The sequence below is a fragment of the Ictidomys tridecemlineatus genome, chromosome 8 (genome assembly GCF_052094955.1).
Source record: "Ictidomys tridecemlineatus isolate mIctTri1 chromosome 8, mIctTri1.hap1, whole genome shotgun sequence".
Classification (NCBI taxonomy): domain Eukaryota; kingdom Metazoa; phylum Chordata; class Mammalia; order Rodentia; family Sciuridae; genus Ictidomys; species Ictidomys tridecemlineatus.
Genome location: NC_135484.1, coordinates 134,867,391 through 134,887,456, shown reverse-complemented (window position 1 = coordinate 134,887,456; position 20,066 = coordinate 134,867,391). Strand labels below are relative to the sequence as shown.

Genomic DNA, 20,066 nt, shown 5'->3' with positions numbered 1-20,066 from the left:
TTTAAATTAATTTGGTAGTTCAACTGGAAGTTAAATACAGAGTTATCATATGAACAAGAAATTTCATACTTAGGTCTATATTCAAGGTAAATTCAAAAAAATATGTCTACACAAAAGTTTTACACAAATATTCAAAACAACATTATTCTTAACAGACAGATGATGGAAAGGACTCACTGCCTACCAACTGATGAAATTTAAAAAGGAGCATATATGCACTCAATATTATTATGGATATTTTTCCAACACAAAAAGAGATAAATGCCCATACCTTGAACCAACGAGGATAAACCTTGAAAATATCAGGTTAGTAAAAGAAGGAAATAAACAAAATATCTCATATTGAATGATTCCTTATATGAAATGCTCTCAATAGGCAAATACATAGAGAAAAATATGGATTAGTTATTGCCAGAGCTTGGGGAAGAGGGAAGAGGGAATGAAGAATAATTATAAATGAGTATCCCATTTGTGTTTGAAGTGATGCAAATGTTCTGGACTCAGACAGTGGTGACAGTTGTACAGTTCTGTGAATATCCTGAATTGTAGGATTTAAAGGGGTGAATATTGTTAAATCATAATTTTGAGATGGAAAAATCTCTGAAATACATGGGTTTATCAAGCTGTGCATGTTCCTAGCCTGGTCCTAGGGCAAATTCCCTAAGTCACTAGCAGCATTACCATGTAGCAGCTAGAAATGTCCATTGGATCTAAGGATATTTTGTCATAAAAATCCTGGGAGCAGGAGGTGAATATTACTTTCATTAAGTCTACAATGGATACAGAGAAGAGGGATATGACCTGGGAAAGGAAGAGAGTCAGCAGAGCATGTTTCTGTAGCCTCTTGGTTGGTTGAGTCTATAAGCACAATAAAATTTTATCAGGATGGCTTATCTTAAAAACATGGGAAAGAAATACACTGCAGTTTTTTGTGGTTTTTTTTTTTTGGTTTACCTTGAAACTATCAGTTAAACTCTTATCTTTCTTTCCTCCATCCTGCTGGTAACTGTATTTAGAATGTCTCAGATTCCTTCTCTCATCAATATTATAATATGAATATTCACCTTTTAACAAGCATTATTTATCTGTTTAATTGCTTGTTTATTCATTTATTTATTTTTGTATACAGGGAATAAAGCCAGGGACACCTAACCACTGAACTACATCCCCAGAAATTTTCATTTTTTAACTGAGTCAGGGTCTTGCTAATTTTCTCAAGCTGGGTTTGAACTCTAGATCCTCCTATCTCTGTCTTCCTAGCTGCTGGGATTATAGGCATGTGCCAGAAAATATAGATGTTATTTTAAAAATGGCATGGCACCTTCAATTAAAACTTTTTTAAAGCCCTCATTCTCAGGGTCATGTAAATGGAGGGTAACCACCTAAGGATGTGTGCCTGATAAATGTTTTGCCTCACCCTAATTCAGGCACTCAGGAGAGAAAACTAATTTTCATTAAATTGAAAAAAGTCAGTTATCGGCTTATGGACACACTTGAGGTCCTGAGCCATTTTGATACAATTTCTGTTTCTGTCACATTGCCCATGAGAAGTAGGACTGCTTATAAACCAGTTCCACAGCCTAAGCACAAGAAGTTGGAAAAGAGCTCAGCTGCTCAGATTTAGGACACCTATGTTCTCTATGAGAGTACCAGACTGGTAATAATGAGTGGTGAAGAAACTGGAAAACAAAATTTTTATTTTTATTTTTGTGGTGCTGGGGATTAACCCAGGACCTTGCATATATGAGGCAAGCACACTGCCACTAAATTATATACACAGCCCATGGAAACAACATTTTTTAAAATTTGTTTTTAAATAATTATGAGTGCATAGTAATTATGCAAGAAATTATTTAATTGTAGCAATTTCATACATGCATGTAAGTACTCTAACTGAATCCACCCCACCTGTAACACATTCTTGTCCCCCTTGTACTTTTCCCTCTCTGTTACCTTCCCAATTAGTTCATCTTCAAATTTTATGTCACTTTTTATTATTCTCTAGATTTCACATATGAAAGAAAACATGAGATCCTTGTTTTTCTGAGATTTATTTTGCTTAACATGATGTTTTCAAGTTTCATCCATTTTCCTGCAAATCACATTTCCTTCCTTTTTATGGCTAAATAAAACTCTACTGTACACATATGCTTACTACATTTTTCTTTTGATGAATTTATCTACTAATAGGCACCTAGGCTGATTCCATAACTTGGCTTTTGTGAACAGTGCTGAGACAAACATGGGTATGCAGCTGTGTCTGTACTATGCTTACTTTGATTCCTTCACAGGTACACAGAGAAGAGTGGTATAACTGGATCATGTGGTAGGTAGCACTACCTTTAGTTTCTGAGGAAACTCCTTACCATTTCCCATAGTGATGGGGCTAATTGACATTCCCACCAACAGCACATAAGGGAAAGGAACATATTCTGGCACCCTCATAGAGAACACAGGTGTCCTAAATCTGAATCCTTCCTTTGCATCAGGCAGGAGGCTCAGAATACAGACATATGGGACTTTCCTTCCCTAAAATCTGAGCCTGTCATTCTGTCTTTGCTTTCTGTCAGTAGGGAAGCCCAGAGTTGTAGATTTTGTATCCTTCCCCAGTTCCCACTGTGTTTTTCCCAGGGGACTTTGCAGCCTGTCTTTGGTTGTCAGTTTCAGAGTGCTTTCACTTTCAGAATCCTCTAGAAAACATGCTTTGTCCAAGTCTACCCCAATGTCTCCCTTGATGTTCCAGTGAAAACCAGTGGGTGACAGAGGCCAGGCTAGAGGATCAAGAGCAAGAGGATTAGTGACCTATCCCTTGTCAAGGAGAAGTCCCAATCCCCTGCCATGATTCAGGTCACACTGGATTTCTTCCCTGGGGCAGTGACTTGCTGATTGGAAGGCAGGAATTCCCACAGCCAAACAGGCCTGATAAAAGGCCTCTGGAAGTGCAGAGGCCCCAGAGGCACAGCTGTGGATCCTGGTCCTGTGATTCAGAAGTCAGTACCAGGGTAGCAGCACTGAGACCTGAGGGAGAGACTGTGTGGAAGGTGGCAGGTGAGGACTTCTCTGTGCAGGGGCTGAAGTGACAGCGGACCAAGGCATGCAAGTTCTGGGAACCCCAGGCCACCACTGGGAGAAGGGATGCCAGAGGCTGAGATGAAACAAGATAATCTAAAAAGTCAGTGTCCTTGCTGTGTTTAGAAAACAGCTTCTTGGGAGATCATGGGGGTCAGTGGTGTAGAGGGCTGGTCTCAGAGAAGGGGAGAGAGATTTCAAGAAGGCAAAGATGCTGCACAGCCTCCTGGATTCTCTGCTTGCCTCTTGGCTGCCCATGGCTGGCCCTGGACCTCACCATAATGGGTGTTCATGCTCCAACACCACTCCCACCACTGGCCTTATTTTTACACCTCTCTTCTCTCCTTAGGGAGCCTTACCTTTCTCTGTGCTTTTAAAATCTCTAGTATCCAGTTCAAAACCAGAGCACCCTTTATTTATCTGAGATTTCCCCCTAATTGATGGAGCTCTTGCTGTTTCCTGGGCATGTTTGCAGGTGCTTAGAATCAAGATGCCAGGCAGCTTTCCTGCAGAGAGCAGCCAGTCTTGTGGGTCCAACAATCAATAAGACGAGGAATTACAATAAGGAGGGATGAGTCCGGTTGGGGGGAAGTGGGAGCTCTAGACTAGGACATCAGAGGCCTCCTGATGCTGAGCCTAGGAGGGAGGAGGGAGTGATTGGAGGTTGGTGACAGGGATGGTGTAGGCAATGTTTTAAGTTGGATATCACTCTTTGGCAAGGCTCAGAGGTAATATGGGGGGTCAGGGTGGATAGAGGTGGAGGCTGTGACAGAGGTGGACAGCATCAAGGGATGGGGCCAGGCTGCTTGGATGCCATTTACAAACACATTTTGAGATTCTCGCTATGGCCACTGGAGATTTAAGGGTGAGGTCATAGGATCAAGATAGCACTTCCCTTTCAGTATTCTGTGTGTCTATCCATCTGGGTTCCTGATGGAGGGAGCTTATGTTCTGAGGCTCCCCAGCCCACTTGATTTGCATTTTAGTGAGCAGGGGAGGATGGTACTGGGGATCTCCCAGGGTCATGGAGGTCAGAGGCTCTGCAAAGGAAGCATGTGGTTTGTAGTAAGCACAGGATTACAGGGGCTAGAGAAGTGGAGTGGGGTAGAATGATTTGGGAGGGGGCTGAGGCAGGCTTGGACATGGGTTTGGGGGGATCTGTAAGAAATGGGAAGGAGTCAGGGAGGTTTTCCAAGATCTAAGGCCCTCCCCTGGTGAGGGAGGGTCTCACTACATAGAGCTTCCCCATGGTGTTTACACTCCACTGTCTCTGGCTTCAAGCAGCACCTCCTTGCTCTGGCTTTGACTACTCACTCTTCTTTCTTTGACCTGTCAACTTCTGTTCTCCTCTGCATGCTTTTCTGCTCTTCCTTTCCTTGACAGTTTGATGTTCTACAGGCACCAGCCCCTTCCTCACATGTCTAATCTACTCCCATGGCTTTCGCTGGTACTCAGAAATTTTCTGAATTCACAAGAAAAATGAAAGCCAAGCAGAGACCACACACAGTGTCCTCAGCCCCATTTCATTGTGTTTCTCTGTCTTCTTTGCCCTCAGACCCTGAATCATGGATTCACTTTCAAAAGCAAATGGCACCTTTGCCATCCAGGTTTTGAAGATGCTGTGTCAAGACAGACCTTCACAAAATGTGTTTTTTTCTCCCCTGAGCATCTCCTCTGCCTTGGGCATGGTTCTCCTGGGGGCAAAGGGGAACACCAAGGTCCAGATGGCTCAGGTAAGCTTTCCTGTCACCGATAAAGAGGGACTGGTCTGCAAGGCTTGTCTCCTATGCCCTCCTTGAGTTTTTCCAGAACTTTTGAGGAAGGAGGGGTGAGCCTGGATTATTTCAGGGACAGGGTACAGGAGGAAGGGAAAGAGAGAGCTGAGGAGTTTCCTCCAGTGAGATGTTGTGGGGCATGCTTGCAGGGGTTACTATGTAATCTCTTTTTCATTTATAACTTTCTTGTATTTGTAAATTTTCTCTTACAATTGCTGACGTCTGTCTATATTGGGTAGATATGTATGCTTTTTTTGAAAGGTTCAAGTCTTGGACTCATTGAGCATTTGTGTCTTTCTCTAAACTCCTCAGGATTTTTTCTCGCCCTTTTCTAAAATTGTGCATTGGGAGTTTTGTTATATCATTATTTCTTTTGTAACATTAAGATAATTGATTGTGTTAAGCTATTTTTGATCAAATTATTTGGTGTAGTAATACAACATTCATATTATTTTCTAAATTAAATAATTGTTGAAAATCATTCTTTAGAAGAGGAGAAACATTTTTAGTGTTTACCTTGTTGATAATCGTCAAGGTCTGTGTGGAAGCTCTCTTCAACTGCTGCTTCTGGCATTGAAGGACTTACGGATGTCTCCCCAGATACAGCCACTCCAGAGCCCCCTCCTTCTGATTCAGTCTTGTCAGGGAGAAGAGCCTTCCAGTGGCACCAACATAAAAATGGACATCCTACTAAAGGCTGTGGGGCACCCCTATCATGAAAACAAAATGTGGGTTGTAGAGAGAACCTTAACCTGCAAGGACTCATTCACTTCATCAAGAATTTCCTTAAACTTGTGGCCTTGGAACAGTGTTCAATTATGGGAATCAGTCCTTTGCTCCTCCCCCAGCTGAGGGATGTTTGGGCAGTGATGGTAAACTGGTCCTACAGTACTGCAAATCTCAGGCCTGGGCATGAGCCACAGAGGAAAAACAACTTGCTACTCAAAATGGTGTTTCATAGAGGAAATGGTTCCAAGAAGATCTAATGCTTGTTGTGAAAAGAGACTTAACAGATATGAGCTACTCAGCATGTGTCCACTGTGACTCGTGTTTATGCATAAGAAAACATCTGTAGAGTGAATAGACTAACAAAAATATGAGTATGTTAATACACAAATATTACTGAAAGATTGCCATTACATTATGCCTGATGCTCCTGCCTGTTACTACTGTTGTTCCAGATCTGCCTCCAAGGTTGAAAAGACTAAAACTACATAAACCTGTATTACCACTTTTCAAAATGATTCAAATTGACATTGTGCCAATTTCTTTCATGGTAAAAATTAATTTAGTAAAAGGTTTCTCTTTCTGTTTTTAATATATTCAGGAAACTTTAGTTTGTGTGGGATATAAGATGTTTACATTTTTTCTGTTGAATAAATTTGTCAAACCAAGTCTTATTGACCTCTTAGCTGAATGCCTTATATAGTCCAGTAAAGGGCAATCCAGCTGATACAAAGATTTGGTAATTTGGTCATACATCTTTACCAGGTGATTAGCCTTTTCTTGTTATTTTCTGGCTAATATTTACCAAAGCAATCAGGTATGTTGACCAACTGGAAGACTGAGAAAATAAACGTTGTTAAATTTAATTATTTGGTAAATGAAAGTAATTTTACAAATTCTACAAAAATTAATTTTATAGCTTTTTTTTGATTGTTCAAAACATTACAGAGCTCATGATATATCATCTTTCATACATTTGACTCAATTGGGTTTTGAACTCCCATTTCTACCCCAAATACACATTGCAGAATCACATCTGTTACATACTCACATTTTTACATAATGGCATATTAGTGACTGTTGTATTCTGCTACCTTTCCTATCCCTACTATCCCCCCTCCCCTCCGCTCTCCTCCCATCTTCCCTCTCTACCTCCTCTGCTGTTGTTCAATTCTCTCCCTTTATTTCCCCTCCCCCTTGCCCCTCATAACCTCTTATAATTTTGTGTATCATTGAAGGTCTCCTACCATTTCCATATGCTTTCCCTTCTCTCTCCCTTTCTCTCCCCCTATTCATCTTTGTTTACTGTTAGTCTTTTTCTCATGCTTTTCCTTCCTGTTCTGTTCTTAGTTGCTCTCTTTATATCAAAGAAGACATTTGGCATTTGTTTTTTAGGGAGTGGCTAGTTTCACTTAGCATAATCTGCTTTAATGCCATCCATTTCCCTGCAAATTCTATGATTTTGTCATTTCTTAGTGCTGCATAATACTCCATTGTGTATAGATGCCACATTTTTTTTATCCATTCATCTATTGAAGGGCATCTAGGTTGGTTCCACAGTCTAGCTATTGTGAATTGTGCTGCTATAATCATTGATGTGGCCGTATCCCTATAGTGCGCTCTTTTAAGGTCCTCAGGGCATAGTCCGAGAAGGGCGATAGCTGGGTCAAATGGTGGTTCCATTCCCAGCTTTCCCAGGAATCTCCATACTGCTTTCCAAATTGGCCTCACGATTTTGAAGTCCCACCAGCAGTGTACAAGTGTACCCTTTTCCCCACATCCTCACCAACACTTATTGTTGTTTGACTTCATAATGGCTGCCAATCTTACTGGAGTGAGATGGTATCTTAGAGTGGTTTTGATTTGCATTTCTCTGATTGCTAGAGATGGTGAGCATTTTTTCATGTACTTGTTGATTTGATTGTATGTCCTCCTCTGAGAAGTGTCTCTTCAGGTCCTTGGCCCATTTGTTGATTGCATTATTTGTTATCTTATTGTTTAATTTTTTGAGTTCTTTGTACATTCTGGATATTAGGACTCTCTCTGAGGTGTGAGGGGTAAAAATTTGTTCCCAGGATGTAGGCTCTCTATTTACTTCTTTTATCGTTTCTCTTGCTGAGAAAAAAATTTTTAGTTTAAGTAAGTCCCATTTGTTTATTCTTGTTATTTACTCTTGGGCTATGGGCGTCCTATTAAGGAATTTGGAGCCCAACCCCACAATATGTAGATCGGAGCCAACTTTTTCTTCTATCAAACACAGTGTCTCTGATTTGATATCTAGCTCCTTGATCCATTTTGAGTTAACTTTTATGGCTGGCGAGAGAAAGTTATTCAATTTCATTTTGTTGCATATGGATTTCCAATTTTCCTAGCACCATTTGTTGAAAATGCTATCCTTCCTCCATTGCATGTTTTTAGCCCCTTTATAAAATATAAGATAGTTGTAACTTTGTGGATTAGTCTCTGTGTCCTCTATTCTGGACCATTGGTTCACCTGCTTGGTATGGTACCAGTACCATGCTGTTTTTGTTACTATTGCTTTGTAGTACAGTTTGAACTCTGGTATTGCTATACCTCCAGATTCACACTTCCTGCTTAGAATTGCTTTTGCTATTCTGGGTCTTTTGTTTTTCCATATGAATTTCATGATTGCTTTATCTATTTCTACAAGAAATGCTGTTGGTATTTTGATTGGCATCGCATTAAACCTGTAGAGAACTTTGGGTAATATCGCCATTTTGATGATGTTAGTTCTGCCTATCCATGAATGGGGTACATTTTTTCATCCTCTGAGATCTTCTTCTATCTCTCTCTTTAGGATTCTGTAGTTTTCATCATATAAATCTTTCACCTCTTTTGTTAGGTTGATTCCCAAGTATCTTATTTTCTTTGAGGATATTGTGAATGGAGTGGTTTTTCTTATTTCCATTTCAGAGGTTTTGTTGCTGATATACAGGAATGCCTTTGATTTATGCATGTTGATTTTATAACCTGCCACTTTGCTGAATTCATTTATTAACTCTAGCAGCTTCTTTGTAGACCCTTTGGGGTCTGTTAAGTATATTATTATAACATACGCAAATAGCGATAATTTAATTTCTTCTTTTCCTATTTTTATGCCTTTAATTTCTTTTGTCTGTCTAATTGCTCTGGCTAGTACTTCGAGAACTAAATTGAATAGAAGTGGTGATAGAGCGCATCCCTGTCTTGTTCCAGATTTTAGAGGAAATGCCTTCAGTTTTTCTCCATTTAGGATAATGCTAGCCTGAAGTTTAGCATATATAGCTTTTACAACGTTGAGGTAAGTTCCTGTTATCTCTAGTTTTTCTAGTGTTTTGAACATAAAGGGATGCTGTACTTTGTCAAATGCTTTTTCTGCATCTATCGAGATGATCATATGGTTCTTGTCTTTAAGTCTATTGATGTGGTGAATAGCATTTATTGATTTCCCTATATTGAACCAGCCTTGCATCCCAGGGATGAATCCTACTTGATCATGGTGCACAAGTTTTCTGATATGTTTTTGTATTCGATTCGCCAGAATTTTATTGAGAATTTTTGCATCCAAGTTCATTAGAGATATTGGTGTGTAGTTTTCTTTCTTTGAAGTGTCTTTGTCTGGTTTTGGGATCAGAGTGATGTTGGCCTCATAGAATGAATTTGGAAGAGCTCCTTCTTTTTCTATTTCTTGAAATAGCTTGAAAAGTATTGGTATTAATTCTTCTTTGAAGGTTTTGTAGAACTCCACTGTATACCCATTCGGTCCAGGGCTTTTCTTGGTTGGTAGTCTTTTGATGGCTTCTTCTATTTCTTCCTTTGTTATTGGTCTGTTAAAATTGTGTGTCTTCCTGTCTCAATCTGGGCAAATCATATGCCTTAAGAAATTTATTGATATCTTCACTATCTTCTATTTTATTGGAATATAGGGTTTCAAAATACTTTCTAATTATCTTCTGTATTTCTCTAGTGTCTGTTGTGATATTGCCTTTTTCATCCCATATGTTAGTAATTTGAGATCTCTCTCTTCTTCTTTTCATTAGCATGGCTAAGGGCTTGTCTATCTTATTTATTTTTTCAAAGAACCAACTTTTAGTTTTATCAATTTTTTCAATGGTTTTTTTTGTTTCAATTTCGTTGATTTCTGCTCTAATTTTAATTATTTCTTGTCTTCTACTACATTTGCTGTTGTTTTGCTCTTCCTTTTCTAGGTTTTTGAGGCATAGTGTGAGTTCATTTATTTGTTGGTTTTTTCTTTTTTTTTTGAGGAAAGAACTCCAAGAAATGAATTTCCCTCTTAAAACTGCTTTCATTGTGTCCCATAGATTCCCGCATATTGTGTCTGTATTATCATTTGACTCTAAGAATTTTTTTATTTCCTCCTTTATGTCTTCTGTAACCCATTGATCATTCAGTAACATATTGTTCATTTTCCATGTGGTGTAGGGTTTTTCCTTCCTTCTTTTATCATTGATTTCCAATTTCATTCCATTATGGTCAGATATGGTGCATGGTATTATCTCCACACCTTTATATTTACTAAGAGTTGCCTTATGGCATAATATATGGTCTATCTTTGAGTAGGATCCATGTGCTCCTGAGAAGAACGTGTATACACTTGATGGTGATTGATATATTCTATATATGTCGGTTAAGTCTAGATTATTGATTGTGCTGTTGAGATCTATAGTTTCTTTATTCAGTTTTTGTCTAGAGGATCTGTCTAATGGCGAGAGCGGTGTGTTGAAGTCACCCATAATTATTGTGTTGTGGTCTATTTGACTCTTGAATTTGAGGAGGGTTTGTTTTATGAATGTTGCAGCTCCATTGTTTGGTGCATATAAATTGATAATTGTTATGTCTTGTTGGTGGATGGTTCCTTTTAACAGTATATAGTGTCCTTCTTTATCCTTCTTGATTAACTTAGGTTTGAAGTTGATTTTATTTGATATGAGTATGGCCACTCCTGCTTGTTTCTGAGGGCCAAGTGAGTGGTATGATTTTTCCCAACCTTTTACCTTCAGCCTGTGTATGTCTTTTCCTATCATATGAGTCTCCTGAAGGCAGCATATTGTTGGATTTGTTTTTTTGACCCAGGTTACTAGCCTATGTCTCGTGATTGGTGAGTTTAGGCCATTAACATTTAAGGTTACAATTGAGATATGATTTGTACTTCCAGTCATGCTTCTTTATTTATTTATTTTAGTTTGGCTAGATTTACTTTTTGGTTATTTTCCTCACCCTTTACTGAGATACCTCCTGCTATTAGTTTTGGGCACTATTTTTCAATTCCTCTTCTTGTAGTATTTTGCTCAAAATGCTTTGCAGTGCTGGTTTTCTTGCTGCGAATTCTTTTAGCTTTTGTTTATTGTGAAAGATTTTAATTTCGTTGTCAAATCTGAAGCTCAGTTTTGCTGGATACAGTATTCTTGGTTGGAATCCATTATTTTTCAGCGTTTGAAATACATTGTTCCAGGATCTTCACGCTTTCAAAGTCTGTGATAAGAAATTAGTCGTTAACCTAATTGGTTTACCCCCTGAATGTAATCTGCCTCTTTTCTCTCGTAGCTTTTAATATTCTCTCCTTGTTCTGTATGTTGGCTATCTTCATAATTATGTGTCTTGGAGTTGTCTATTATGGTTTTGAATGTTTGGGGTCCTGTAGGCTTCCAGGATTTGGCAATCCATTCTATCTTTCATCTCTGGGAAGTTTTCTACAATTATTTCATTTAATATGCTGTCCATTTTTTTGGTTTGAATCTCTGTGCCTTCTTCTATCCCAATGACTCTCAAATTTGTTTTTTTTATGACATCCCATATCTCTTAAATAGATTGCTCATGGGATTTAAGCATCTTTTCTGTGTTGACTATACTCTTTTCAAGTTGATAAACCTTGTCCTCATTATCTGATGTTCTGACTTCTACTTGATCAAGTCTATTTGTAATATTCTCGTTTGAGTTTTTAATTTGGTTTATAGTTTCCTGCAATTCTAGGATTATTGTTTGATTTTTTTAAGATCTCTGTCTCCTGGTAGAGCTCGTTCTTTGCCATTTGAATTTGTTTGTTTAATTCATTTTCAAAATATACTTTTATTGCTTGGACTTGCTGTCTCATGTCTTCTCTAATATTCCTTTCCATTTGAGTTAGGTATGCCTTGAGTTCTTTCCCTATCCCTGCTTCTGATGTTTCTATGTCCTCCTGTAGAATTAAGTTGTCTTGCATTGTTTTTACTCCTTTTTTCCCTTGTTTTCTCATGTTGTCCACATTACTTACAGCTCTTTTTGATTGTCATGTTTCTGCTCTCTTCTATAGATTTGTTTTGGTTCTGTGTTACTCTGATGTCTCGCCTTTGTGTTGTTAAACTATGCCTGCTAACGTGGATTTCGCTGGGAAGGAATTCCGAAGTCCGAGCTCCAGTGAGGACACTACTCTGCTATGATTGGCCCCAGGCTCCTTGCCGGGGTGTCCTAATGGGGGGGGGGGGTGACTGGACTGTCTCTGTTTGGTTTCAGCTCCCGGTCGCAGCAGGCGGGCAATCTCCACCCGCCCAGTATCACAGGCCGCGGGCAGGTGATCAGTTGCCTGCGGGCGGGAGTTCTCCTACCTCCCAATTACGTGGGCAGTGGGTGAACTGTCGCCAGCGTGCCTGCAGTTTCCAGCCGCCCAGTGGAGAGGGCCTTGCCTCTAGTATCCTGGTTTCTCCTGCTATTCTTGGTTTCTCCTGCTAGACCAGATTTCCCCTGAGTGATGGTTCTGGGCAGTTCAAACTGTACTCTAGGCCTGCCGTTTGTTGGGTGTGGAGGGTGACTATTGGGAACCCCAGCACTCTATTGTTTTGTTTCCGTTGTGGGGGATAGAACTGTACCGCTTCCTTCCCCCTCTGAAATCCCGTACCTAGCCCAGAGGTCAGTGCAGGCTTGGCTGGCAGGATTCCACCTAATCGCAGCCACTTATCTCCCTGCTTGCTAATTAATCAGGCCTTCCGTAGCCACGGGGCAGGCTGCATGAATCAGTGGGCCTGGATCTCCAGGGTCCCACTGTTGGCTATTGGGATCCCCAGCACTCTATTGCTTTGATTTTTTCTGCTTGCCCCTCCCCTAGCACTGGCTAGACAGGTTTTGTTTTGGCTGCTGATGGGAGGGGGAGTTGAAGGTCAGGTGTCTCTAGTTTTCCCCTAGTCTTCATGCAGGCTCACTCTGATACTCCCTCCCCCAGAAAGCCTAGGAGAGATTTTATGCGAATTCCCCGATGTCTGAGGGATGAGCTGAGTGACACACACCTGTTTTGTTGTTGCAATCTGAGAGTGGCGGTGGATACTTCAGCTTTCCAAGATGGTGGCCGCTGATTGCTATAGCTTTTTTCAATACTGTCATTTTAGATTGCATCCCAAAGTTGTGCTGTTCTGTCACTTATTTATACAATGTCAAAAGCTAGTGCTGAGTAATCCTAAAGATGAAAATAGACAAGATGTTAGTTATTTGATTGCTACATAGGAGAGTTATTTCTTTAGTAATTCTTTTTAATAATTAGTTAGTAGGTTAATTTCCATGTTGTTGGTATTTTATTTGTAGTGTTGTTGATTTTTTATTTCCATCACTAATGTTATTGAATATAAATTGTGTCATTTGTGTATTTCAGAGTCAAATGAAACTGTTCTTTTGATGTAATATGACACCTTTATTGAAATATAAAGTATCATATGATATACACATATTATCTTTCTCTAGGGTACTGGGTATTTTATTTTTAATTAATTTTTAATTTGTTTTAATTATACATGACAGTAGAATGCATTTATTCACTTTGATATAGCATACATAGATGGGATGTAATTTCTCATTTTTCTGAATGTACATGTTGTAGAATCATATTGGTTTTGCAGTCACATATATACATAAAGTAATAATGTCTGTTTTATTCTAATATCTTTCCTAATCCCAAATCCAATTCCCTCCCTCCCATCACTTCCCTCTACATAACCTAAGGTAACACTATTCTTCTCTAGTGCCTCCTGTCTTATTGTGAATTGGCATCTTCATATTAGAAAAAACATTCAAACTTTGATTTGTTGGGGAATGGATTGTTTTGCCTATCATGATATTCTCCAACCCCATTCATTTACTGAAAAATGCCACAATTATCTGAAATGAGAATGGAAACCCTACTTTTCTATGCAATCCATGAGTGATAAGTTTTTTTTCCCATCCTTTCACCTTCAGCCTGTGGATCTTTGTCCATAAGGTGAATCTCTTGAGGACAGTGTATTGTTGGATTTTGCTTTTCATTGATGAGTTTAGTCCATTAACATTCAGGATTATTATTGATATATGATTTGTGTTCTCTGTCATTTTTATGTATTTCTGAGTTTTGATTTGTTTTAATTTCTCCTTTGGTTGAATGTTCCTTTAGTGCAGGGTACTGTTCAAGAACTGATTTATTCTTATTAATCATATTGCTCATTTTTTACTCTTATTTCCTTTTAAATATTATGATGATGATTGCATTCCTATCCAAATTTTTGTTTGGATTTTTAGTTTTTGAACTGCATCTTCTTTATAAATAAATAGAGGCAAGTTATTTTAATGTATGAACTGCATTACTTTGTACATAAATAGAGGCAAGTTATTCTCTATTTCTGACAAATTTAGGGTGTCCGTGGGATGCAGGACTTAACAATATTCCCTTTTCTGAACCTATCTTGCCCCTTTCATTTTTTTCTATTGTTCATCTATAAACTATGCAGAGAGCTCTGTGTCATGCAAAACCCATATCTTTTTTACTCAGGAGTTTCCTGGCCCCTCTCTCCACCTATCTCACCAGTGTCACTTCTCAATGACAATCAACTTCCTCTCAAAGGATAAATTTATGCAGTATTTGAGGAAAAAAAACTTGAAAATTCTTGTGGAGATCAAGATCAAAACTGAAAGAAATTTGTTGATTTCCTTCATAGGCACTGTCTTTAAACACAGAGGAAGACATACATAAGGGCTTCCAGATACTTCTGACCCAAGTGAACAACCCTGGGTCAAAGTACTTGCTTACAACAGCCAACAGGCTCTTTGGAGAGAAGACTTGTGATTTCCTCTCAGTAAGTTGAATCAACAGAACAATAAAAGTTGTATTTAAAACACCTGGAAATATACAACCCAGAAGAGAGACCCTAGAGACCAGGCAGGATAACACATTTGGGAGGCTATAGCAAGAGGATGAAGAGTTAGAGGCCATCTTGGGCAACCTAGTGACACTGTTGTCTAAAGAACAAAATGAAAAACTGCCTTGGGACATAGCCCAGTGGTACAGCATTTGCCTAGCATGCTCAAGGCCCAGGGCTCAATCCCCAGTACTGAATAAAATGAGCAAAAACAACAACAACAAAAAAGAACAACAATATTCTAGAGAACTTGAGAAACTCACAGTAAAAAATTTTTAGTAAAGACCCCAATTCTACAATCAAAACATATTATTTCAATTTAGGCAATATCTCAAATTTCCTTTATTATCTCTGGTTTTTCAGGGCTCAGAAAATATCTATTTACAAACTAAAATTTTTCACCATCAAGTAGCTTAAGATTTGATCGTGTTTTTAATTTTAAGAAGAGCCTAAAGGTAGCCTTCAGAATGATTTGAAGCTCACTGTCATTTTATTTAGCAACCTGGTCACCTGAACTATTTCTCTCCAAAGACATTTAAGGAGTCTTGTCTTCAGTTATATCATGGGGAGCTGGAGCTGCTGTCTTTTGCTGAAGATACAGAGAAGTCCAGGGAGCATATAAATACTTGGGTCTCAAAAGAGACAAAAGGTCAGAATTATGTTATTTCACTTTCCTCCCACCACGCCTCTGTTCTCTTCACTTCTCTCCTCTACCTCTTCTCCTCATTGCTAATGTCACTGGCGTTGCAGAACCATCAGAGAAAGGTTGCCTGGCTGAGCCTCTTGGTGCGTGTGAACCTAGTGTCTCACAGAAGATCTGATCAATGCTCAGGTTTTCAAAACCAGAGGATTAATGCTGTCTGTTTTCTCAGGCCCAGAGTGGCTGATGCAAGTGTTAACAGAAACTTGTGAGTCAGATTTCCCATATAATATTTTACATGTCACTGGCCTGTATTGTACAAACAGCAGGTGACTCTCATCTATGGGAACAGATCAATGGCCAGATCTTCCAAGTCATGCCCTTGGCCCTCCTCTTCCTGGAGGTCAGTTTGGACTTTATTTCTCCCACTTTTACATGTTAAGATGACTTCTCCTTCTTTTCTATCTCTCATTTAAGTGCCCTTCATCAGACTTGAGAAGACTAGACTTAGTCAACTATAGAGCCTCTATCGGGGCTGATCCATTCCATGATTGAAAACACCCTGCTTATAAGGTTAAAACATACTCATTTCTGTTTTAGAGTGTGACAAGTTCTAACTTTAGTCCTCAAGATTAATAATGGCTTGATGTTTGAACCAACCAGGCACTTACACACCATTAGGAACATCCCTATTTCTGCTAACAAATGAGATACTAAAAATAGAGGTAGTACATTCCACTATTTCTTGTTGGAATCTTTTCTTCTTGTCCCCTCTAGAGGCAGCAAATTAGCAGGGATGCTCTTAGTTCCTTGGAACTATACCACTTGATATACAGGGGAAAGAAGGATGTACTTTCACCTACCCAAATCATCATCTGTTCCAGGGATTCCAGATGCCAGGAGAATGAAATCATAATATCTCTTCTGTAGTTTCCAGAAACACCTTCTGTCCCTGCTCTGGAGCTATTCAATTCTATCTGCCCCAGGAATATTGTCAGGTAGCTGTACAATGTTAGAACTGGGTCTGACCACAGGGCCTTAGACCTGACACTGCTCTTACCTACAACAGGTAATATCAGCTCCTACCCAGCCCTTCTCTCCTTTGCTGCTTGTCTTCTTCTCCAACCTGGTGTCAAGTTTCTGCTTTTTACTAACCTACTTTCCTCCAGTGACATAGAAGTATTTCACTATCTTCAACTTGGTGACTTTTCCAGGGTCTGTCATCATGAATACCAGTCATGCTAAGATTTTTAACTTTTACACATATCATCCAAACTCAGCACATTTGAAAACAGAATGTTTGGATCTCCAAGACATCGTATCATGATTATTCACAAAGGATTCAGAAAACGCAACTGATAGATTTTGTGCTTGTCTTGAAAGGTAAAATTCCAGAGTTGTTACCAATGAATTCGATTGATGAGCAGGTCAGGCTGCTTCTTGTCAATGCCATCTACTTCCAAGGAACATGGGACAAGCCATTTGACAAATCATGCACAGCAGTAAGGCCTTTCAAAATAAACCAGGTAGGGAGAGACTTTCAAAAATTATGCTAGTCTGATGAAGAAATTAAATTAAAAAATTAACTTTGTAAATGTATAAGTGATTAATTAATAATTTCAAACTTATCTCATTTAATGAATTTTAAACTCATTGAAAAAAAGGCTACAAATAAGTAATACTTCCTGTGTATTATGGTTTACATCCTATTAGCACTCTAACTGCTTCTGATGAAGTCTCATACATGTATTGGTTTCATCTCATTCTGGACACAAACATCTTCCTATAGACACAAGTTGCTTACATAGAAAGCAAAAAGAAGATATATATATATATATATATATATATATATATATATATATATATATATATATATATATCAGACACAAAACAGAGTACAAACAGGAAGTGTGACAACACACTTTCTAAATTAGAATTTAGGAACTGATTCAAACATCAAACCACTGTGGCTCAGTACTAGAGTGATCTTGTAGTATGTGCAAGTTGCTGGGTTTGATTCACAGGACCACATAAAATAAATAAAATAAAATAAAGGTATTGTGTCCAACTACAACTAAAAAATATATTTTTAAAAAAAATCTTGCATTTGAATTATTGTTAATCATAACTTATTATAGATTCAGCATTTACCGTATTGTATCATTAAATGTGAGTATCAAAGACCTTAGTCAACTGTGAGCCAAAACTTTAATTAAAATAGATATTAGAATACTTTGCTAAATTCTCTAATCCCTTAAAATACAGTGTGATGCAATAAGGAAGCTTGTATGCATTAAGCTCCTCCCCTTATTTATAAGGCATGTTTCAGATAACTATTTATTGATTTATAGTAGTGCTGGACCACAGAAGAGTTGAGAGGTTTTTGTCCCTTTTCATACTGTTTTAAATGCTGTGCTCATGTGGTCATTCCTCTCAGAGAGATAAAAGGCCAGTGCAGATGATGTGTCAGAAAGCCAATTTTAACTTCATCTACATCAGTGAGGCCCAGGCACAGTTGTTGGAGCTGCCCTACGCTGGCAAGACACTGAGCATGATCATCCTGCTCCCAGATGAGAACGTGGACCTCAGTGTGGTGAGTCGGGAGGGGCTGCACTTCTTTGAACTCAGAATTTCCATGAGAAGAATTGGGTACACCCTGTGTCTTCTTTCCCAGTATTTCAAACCAGACAGCCCAAATGGCCCAGCCCTGTCCTCCTTGCTTCCTTATGGTATAATCCCTATTGCAAGAGATCAACCATTCTCTCAAGGGTAGCAGTGCACTGTGATGATCTAAAGGGTCTCTGTGAGCAGAGCAGCTCCCATGGGCTTTCCCTCTGTCCAGGTCCCTACCTGTGAGGATGAGTTTCCACAAACAGTGCCACATTCCACCTTAGACAGATGTCCCTATCCTGGAGAGGCTCACACTGAGAGATCTTCCTTTTCCCAGTCTCTTTTGCTTGCCAGCAATGGTTCATTGTGTTAAAACTAAGCCTCCTTCAAACCAATAAATACCATTAGAAAAGCACCACTGACTCATCTAGAGGCTTTTCACAAATAAACATGTTTTGCTAGTGGATGGATAAGGAGGGGCAGCCACAGTCTTCCTGCAGAGAAATCACATATGGGATTGCATGTGGGGTGGTAGACAAGTCAGAGCTCTCATAAGCTTCTGGGCAGCTGAAGGAGCTACCCATCCTGTGTGGGCAGCCAACATGGAATGTTCAAGGAAATGTCTATGTGTCCATAGATATGTGCCATAGTCTGAATATGAACTTGTGATTCTGGTCTTTCAGGTGGAAAATAATCTTACTTTTGAGAAATTCACAGCTTGGACCAAGGCAGCCTCTTTGCAGAATATTGAAGTAAAAGGTCTCTTTCCAAGATTTAAACTGCAGGGGGATTACAACATGGAGTCTGTGCTTCAGCGTTTGGGAATGGTCGATGCCTTCCAACAAGGCCAGGCTAACTTGTCTGCAATGTCAACTGAGACAGACCTGTGTCTGTCCAAAGTTGTGCACAAGAGTGTCGTGGAGGTGAATGAAGAAGGCACTGAGGATGCAGCAGCTATAGATATTGACACAATCTTTGACTGTATATCATGTGCACCAACATTTCATGCTGACCACCCCTTCCTTTTCTTCATCAGGCATAACAGAACCAACACTCTTCTGTTCTGTGGCAGGTTCTCATCTCCCTAAGTGTTGTAATTCACCTCCATGGAGAATTTCCATCTTTCCATGTCCCCCAATTCCCTTTACAGTTCACAAAGATGGGCCTTTAGGTGAACACCAAGTAGAAAAATGAGGGCAGGGTCCTAAGCCTTCTGAACAACTTGCCAGTGTGATCTGATGATGCACCACACTGAGCTGTCCAAATACTGCCCACTCATTTGTACCAAGAACTAGGTCAAGGCCAATAGACTGTCCTGATTCCCTGTTGTACTTAGGATGCGTGCAGTACAGAGGCGATATGGTAGCTAGCAAACTTTCTTTTAGATGGGCCCAAACACATTTCCCACTCATTCCACATGCAATTCCTGCTTTCCTGGAACTTCAAACTTGTCACACAGCTGACTTAGCCTGAATGCCTCAATAATAATAAATGCTGGTATATACTGTTACTACCATTCTAGTTAAAGAGAAACAACAAATTTTAGTCTGGAGGTGTGTCTCAGTGGTAGAGTGCTTGTCTAGCATGTGTGAGACACTGGGTTAAACCCTCAACACCACATAAAAATTAGTATAAATAAAATAAAGATGTTGTGTCCATCTACAACTAAAAAATAAATTCTGTTCAAATGTCATCTTCTTCAAGATGTTTTCCCATTCTCCATAATCAGATGTACATCTTTGAACTTTCACAATAACTGCCCATGATAGTTGCATTGCTTATTTATTAATCATTTTTATTATTAGTCTTTTGACTAGGCCTTAAAGTCTTTAAGATTTGTGATTATATTCTACATGCTTTAGTGCAGTAATAAATAATTTGATCATATATGATCTCTGTAGTATGGATACAACTAAATACAGAATAGCAACTTTGCCCATTGCTAATAAAACAAAGAGATAGCATAGGCAGAAACAGGTCAGTTATTAGCTTCACAATTTGCCTAGAAATAATCCATAAATGCATTTTCCACTGGCTACTTACCATAAAGTGTAAAGAGAGCATTAAAGGAAAATTTCTTTGTTGGTTCCTATCATA

The 20,066-nt window shown here is 39.0% G+C and overlaps 1 protein-coding gene and 1 pseudogene across 2 annotated transcripts; both read left to right on the top strand.

Annotated features, from left to right (window-relative positions):
- The first annotated feature begins 4,621 nt into the window (after nucleotides 1-4,621).
- On the top strand, nucleotides 4,622-19,389 carry LOC101957660 (serpin B9). Of its 2 annotated transcripts, XM_078020441.1 has the most exons (7): nucleotides 4,622-4,802; nucleotides 12,684-12,713; nucleotides 14,540-14,656; nucleotides 15,251-15,368; nucleotides 16,743-16,885; nucleotides 17,797-17,952; nucleotides 18,653-19,389. In XM_078020441.1, exons 1-7 carry the CDS (start codon nucleotides 4,635-4,637, stop codon nucleotides 19,055-19,057), a joined length of 1,137 nt encoding a protein of 378 aa, XP_077876567.1. In that variant the 5' UTR covers nucleotides 4,622-4,634; the 3' UTR covers nucleotides 19,058-19,389. The 2 variants fall into 2 exon arrangements, with proteins under 2 accessions (XP_077876567.1, XP_005335224.1); XM_005335167.3 differs by lacking the exon at nucleotides 12,684-12,713 and having other exon boundaries at nucleotides 14,519-14,656.
- LOC101959554 (ubiquitin-like protein ATG12 pseudogene) lies at nucleotides 4,984-5,760 on the top strand (annotated as a pseudogene).
- Nucleotides 19,390-20,066: the final 677 nt, after the last annotated feature.

What these genes read in the sequence shown, in the direction of transcription:
- LOC101957660 (XM_078020441.1), top strand. Translation starts at nt 4,635, where the DNA reads ATGGATTCACTTTCAAAAGCAAATGGCACCTTTGCCATCCAGGTTTTG. An exon ending in AGACTTGTGATTTCCTCTCA is followed by an intron (nt 14,657 to 15,250) that starts GTAAGTTGAATC and finishes TTCTCTCCAAAG; the next exon opens with ACATTTAAGGAGTCTTGTCT. An exon ending in GGTCTCAAAAGAGACAAAAG is followed by an intron (nt 15,369 to 16,742) that starts GTCAGAATTATG and finishes TTGTCTTGAAAG; the next exon opens with GTAAAATTCCAGAGTTGTTA.